Source organism: Eschscholzia californica, unplaced genomic scaffold (assembly GCF_041429995.1).
Source record: "Eschscholzia californica isolate CP2 unplaced genomic scaffold, dmEscCali1.0.p SCAF_3, whole genome shotgun sequence".
Taxonomy (NCBI): Eukaryota; Viridiplantae; Streptophyta; class Magnoliopsida; order Ranunculales; family Papaveraceae; genus Eschscholzia; species Eschscholzia californica.
In genome coordinates this window covers 27,595,428-27,601,438 of record NW_028238420.1, presented here as the reverse complement: position 1 = coordinate 27,601,438, position 6,011 = coordinate 27,595,428, and the positions used below count along the sequence as shown (strand labels likewise).

The 6,011-nt window shown below is 34.9% G+C and overlaps 1 protein-coding gene across 1 annotated transcript; it reads right to left on the bottom strand.

Moving 5' to 3' along the window:
* Positions 1-675: 675 nt before the first annotated feature.
* Positions 676-3,541, bottom strand: LOC147549310 (BTB/POZ domain-containing protein). The gene is made up of 4 exons (XM_086671722.1): positions 2,992-3,541; positions 2,745-2,890; positions 2,377-2,495; positions 676-1,497 (listed from the first exon to the last, which is right to left on the bottom strand). The coding sequence occupies exons 1-4, from the start codon at positions 3,108-3,110 to the stop codon at positions 895-897; spliced, it is 987 nt and encodes a 328-aa protein (XP_086527848.1). The 5' UTR covers positions 3,111-3,541; the 3' UTR covers positions 676-894.
* Between the last annotated feature and the right edge of the window lie 2,470 nt (positions 3,542-6,011).

Below are 6,011 nucleotides of genomic sequence, written 5' to 3'. Positions count from 1 at the left end.
AAATTTTTGACCAATCTTATTAAGTTTAGGCCTGAAACTCATTGTATTTGATTATTATTTTGGGCCTAATATATACTCGCGATATAAATAATATTTTGAACATGTCAGACCATTCAATGATATGATTTGAGCACATATGATCATGTAAATCAATTTCCTTTTTTTTTTTGACTAAAAATGTAAATCAAAAATGTTGACCACCACTGACTATAATCTTTATATTATTTTGTGATACACAGGATTAGTTTGCCTACATTTTTACTTTTTGCAAAAAAAAAAAAAAAAAAAACCACCTGCCAGTCCGAGTCAAAAGAGGCCTGATCCGATCCGACCCGACCGACCCGTGTCTCAATAGGTTGGGCTCGGGCTGGGCCAATGGGCCAATGATACTTGTTACGGCCCGCTCTGGTCGTGTGTAGGTGGCTGGCCCGACCTACGGGCCATCATGGGCCTACTCTAGAGGGATCAGGTTAGCCCAACCCGGCCCATTTGGCACCACTAGTTGGAATTGTTAAGTCTTGAAGATCATCAATCTTCCCATCTTGGACTACTCCATTTTAGTCTGTCCAGTAATATCTGCGAGCATTAGGAGTCCAAGTTTGAAGGATTCCATTGAAAGTTGAAACCCATTTCTAATCTACAAATAATAACTAATTAAAAACAAAGTTCTGCTCATTGAAGAATTGAACTGAAATGATCAAACTGCACACAATACAATTAAAGCTTTACAACTTGATTACTTTACAGAGTAATGAGACATGTAAACTATGTACAAATGCTTTAATTTCTTTACCGAATACAAATTTAAATCAACATCAAATCAGATCCACCTGACAAAAAGAAGAAAATTCCTGTACTATATATAAATGAAATATTTTCCAACAAGTATTTTGATCAGAAACCTTTCCAGTTATTAAGAACTTCATTAACAATTTCAGCTATAAGATCTCGATCTTTACTTCGAAGAAATTCATTAAATTCATCTCGAATGTCGAAAATCTTACCAAACTTAACGAGGTACTTCATACAGCTACTCTTCAAGACGGCCAATTCATATAAATTTGCAATCTGTAGTCTCTCAAGTACATTTTCGGTGTTAAGATCTTGTACAAGGCTATCATGGCATGATTGTTTGAGATCGGGAATATCGTATTTATCAGCAGCATGTAGAAGTGTAACTCTGTTACTAAGAAATTCATCATCTTCGATTCTTCCATAAATGTAGTTCAAGAAAGCTTGACAAGCTTCTAAGGACATATCAGATATGTCTATAGTAGAAAATTCCATCTCTTTTAAATGATGTGAGAACATACTACGGAAGACAGATGATCGTGCAGCAAGAACGGCACGATGAGCACCAATTTTTCCATCTGAAGTGTTGATTGTGATATCGGTGTGAAGGCCTTCGGTTAACATTTTCTCGAGTATCGTAAGAGCTTTTGTGTCGGACTGTCTCTTGTTGAACCCCTCAGCCCAAATGGAGCAAAGTTCACCTCCCTGTTAAGAGCCATGGTTTAATTCGTTTTAACAGTTGGTGAGATCTCTTCTGAGGACAGGCCATTATTACAAATAGTCCGATCCTTAACATAAGTTGAACACATAATTTCGTGACAGTAATCTACTTTTCACTAGGAAACCTCTAATGAGGAATCACGACCATAATGAATGTTGGTCTCTTATTGTGAGCTCCCCTGCTCTTTGTTGGAGTTATAGTTTTATCAATGAAACTGATAGAAGTTCAAGAAAAGATACGAGTTTCTAGCTTTTATTTCATCCGTAAACAACACTTTAGAGGTAGATCACTGTCAGGGAAGGATCTCGTAGGCTAACCCGGGTTGTAGGTGATCCAGCCTACTCGTGTTCCTTTTTGGGGTTTGAATTCAATGTACTAATTAACCCGGGTGAATCCATCCATTCAAAGGCACATTCTTAGCCTAATTTTATATCCTTTCCGGTGGCGTTTTGAGCTTTCAAACACTTAAAACACTTTCTAAGCATAAAACCGGGCTACCATGACGTTCGTAAACCTTTCTCGCTACTTAACAAATCAATATGGTCTCTCACCCTTGTTTTTATCCCTCTAAAAGTACGAACAAGTAAAAATAATTCATTTAGCAGTAAATGGGCGCGCTAATGATATCTGCATATTCTTTCTTTCTTATACGATGATTGGATCCAAGTTGATTAGGTACTTACTCCTTGGACATTCAACTCAAATACTTTCAATCTATGTGTTTAGAAATAAGACGCAGAATGACAAAGATCTAATGATATAACTCGCCACATAATAAAGAACTCCAAACTAACATAACAAGAAATAAAAAAAAAACCGAAGGGAACCGAAAATGATCAGAAAGAGAAGACAAAGAAACATACACTGGAACTAGTTGTTTTCAGATCGATGAACTCCACTTCAACTATAAATTTCCCAATAATGGAAGTATCAATCGTCCAAATAAAATCGTCGGTCTTCTTCAGTAGTTTATCAGTTACTTCTGTACTTGCAAAAATTGATTCGAGCTAAATAAGTCCAATATCAAAGACAAAATTTCTTCACATATGTGACAAAAATTTAAGATCTAAGACCTAAATTAGATCATGTATATGCTAGCTAGACCCACCACAAAGGATCATTTTCTTGACAAAAAACAGGATTAGAAATTTTGATTACCCAAATTTCCTAATTTATGATCTGTTAGGTGGATAAGATCATTTCTTCATCATGGAAAGAGATTTGAAGTTACCTGGATGAACTAAAACTGTTCGATCTCCAACTGAACAAATGAGTCGAATAACGAAAGAAGCAATTGGAGGATGATCTCTAGTTATATTTGATATCTCTGGATGTAATTTAATCGATAAAACTCGATTCTTCTCCACTGATATATGCCTTCAAAGATTAAAAAAAAGAAAACCCAAATCATGAAATGAAATTTGAATCAAAACCCACAAAGGAATCAGAATCAAAATTCAAATTAAAAAATTTCTCACCAATTCCAGTTTCCAATCTTGAAAGGATCAGATTTAGCATAAGCATAAGAAGCAGTATTATCAATTTTCCATTGAGCAAGACGAGACATAGTTAAAACTTTGTAAGAAGAATCAGTCATTCTATTATTAGTAAGAGATAGAGCAATTGTAATGTCATGGATACAATCTAAAATACCCTCGAAGAATTCTTCTGATTTCCCCAGGTTTACTTCTGTTGTTGGAGATTCCACTCTTCTTCTTCTTTTTCATAAACATGGAAGTTTAAGAACACAAGTAAACGAAGAACAAAGTTACTTATTAATCTTCTTTACTTCAATTGATTGGTTTAAATATTCTTCAGTTTTGATCCTTTTAAGGGTTTTTGTTACGCAATTGTTTTGTTCTCACTTTTACGCCATTAAAGGTTTTCAAGGGAGGTTTTGCAGAGAGAGATTTTTAGAAAGAGAGAGAGAGAGGTGTATAGTTTGGTACTTTTCGTTGGATTACACTTCACTTCAAGAGAGGGAAATCTTGCTGATTCTGTACTCACCGGAGTTACATTAATTTAAATGGAGAATAAAGAGAAAAATAGCTGCTATTGGGAGATCCATGAAGGATTGAAGGTCTCAAGGCTGCTTTTGTAGGGACATTTTTTTCTTTGGCCAGCGCTTTGGGGAAAGCTAAATAGTTTCCGGGGTGTGAAATTTTAAAAAGAATATGTAGAATTTTCGAAATTTTCCGGGGAAACAAATTTTAAGGGGAAAAAATAAACACTTCACCTCACCTCACCTCACTCCACCTCACCTCTCTGTCTTCTCCGATTAGGTCGCCGGTCGGGAAATTTTTCGACCGCCGACCATGAAAAAAAAAAATTTCACATTCTCTCTCTCTAGAAACTCCGGCGAAGGGAAACCCCTTCGCCGGAGTTTCTAGAGAGAGAGAGAGAGTGAGTGAAATTTTTTTTTTCATGGTCGCCGGCTGGAAAATTTTCCGGCGGGCGACCTAATCGGAGAAGAGAGAGAAAGAATGGTAGGGAGAGGGAAGATGATGTGGAGAGACAAGTGAGGTGGAGAGAGAGAGAGAGATGAGGTGAAGAAGCTATTTTGCTTTCCCCCTACATAAAATTGTCAAACAAAATTGACCAATTTTTTACCAAGTCTTCACACTCCGGAAACTATTTAGCTTTCCCCAAAGCGTTGGCCTTATTTTATTGAGAGAGAGAGATATCTTAATTTCTTTTTTTAACTACTGAAATTTATTTTGTTTCTTTTTTTTTAAAATTAGAATTTTTATTTCTAAGAAGGAAATGATTCTTTAGTGAAAAAATTTCTCTGAGTAAAATTTTCTTTATTTTTTTTCTTTCTCCCAAATTGCTATCAAACACAACCTTAGTAAGTAGAGATATTTTTGTCTAAGGAAAGTGCCTAGACACACATTTAGTCCACCCTAATATTAATATAGGATTTTAAGCCAAAATAATAATTATAATAGATATTTAGTCCAAATTGACCCATAGAAAAAACAGATCTCTATCATTTCTATTCAATCATAATACCCATTATAACCTTTTATATAAGAAAAAAATCCACTTGTTAACCAATCTCCAAAATTTTCTTTCTTTTTTTTTCTCAGAATTTTCGATTGATTTCATACTTACTATCTGTTTCGCAATATACACGTTATTTAGTATCAATTACTTATGTTTTTACAACAAAACACATTTAATATAGTTAAAGTATATCTAGATGTCAAAGTTACAGTGTTTTTCCGTTTATTGATTCTTGTTTTGTTTCATAAATAACGTGTTATTTATTGTTAAAGTTTCATACTTTATTTCATTTTTTTTTGTATGTGTCATACATAACACATAAGGTATCAACAATGTTTCTTTCAAAAGGGAAAAGGACTAAAATCCCATTTTTTGAGAAGACTGGACCTTAATCCCTTTTTGAATTTTATTTTAGGCCTAAAACTGTGGACTCTAAAAAAAATCTCTAAAATGAGGGTAATATTTTACTTTTCTGGGTAATATTTTACTTAATAAGCAAAAAAAATACAAGTTACTTTAAGGTTGATGTTTTATGGAAACAAAAATAGTTTCCGGAGAAAAAAGTGGAAACCTAAAAACATATAAACCAAACACACCATTAAGGTTGCTGGCAGAAAGTCGTCGACCGGCGACTGGCGGCGACTTCTTGTCTCTTCTTTCTCTTTCTTGTGTCTCTCTTCACTCTCTGTCCCTTCTCTCTCTCTCTCTCTCTTAAATCTTTCTTTCTTCCCGCTTTCTCTAACTTCAACGAAGAGAAGGAACCCCTTCGCCGGATTTTCGGTTTTCATACGAAACTAATCTGGTTTTGTCTAGAACCAGACGAGATCTGTCTCGTCTAGAACCAGACGGGACCAGATCTCAACTAGAACCAGATGAGACCAGATCTCGTCTCGAACCAGATGAGACAAGACGTTATCTGGTCTTGTTTCCAGACGAAACCAATCCTAGATGAGACAAGATCTCGTGTTGTCAGAGATGGTGAAAGTGTCGTCGATATTTATGGTGTAGGTGTTGGGTTTTACTCCTTTATACTAATGTCAATGGCGGAAATAAAGAAGTTTCCAGAGAGATATAAAGAGTTACGATTTAAGGAGATATTAGGGATTAAGATCTAAGGGCTACGATTTCATAACCTAAAACACAATTAACATTTAAAAAGTTATGGAGATAATAAATTGTCAATGGTTATATAGATGGTCATTAGTATAAAATTAATTTGTCACTAACTTTATGATAGCGGTTATAATTTGCGATAAAATTTAAAGGTTGAGATTTAACTATGGAAATTGGACGGTCAAAATTTATCGTGGGTTTGTATAATAGATTTAGTGAGTGGGTGAACGAATTATGATATTTCTAGGTAGGTAAGAAATCTAACGGTCAAAATTTAACAACAAAGGGAACGAACGGCTGGATTTATCTTTTGGTTTGTCCCCGTCAGCAAAAAACATTGTGTTTTATATAGGTTATTTCCCAAATAGCCCCCAACTTT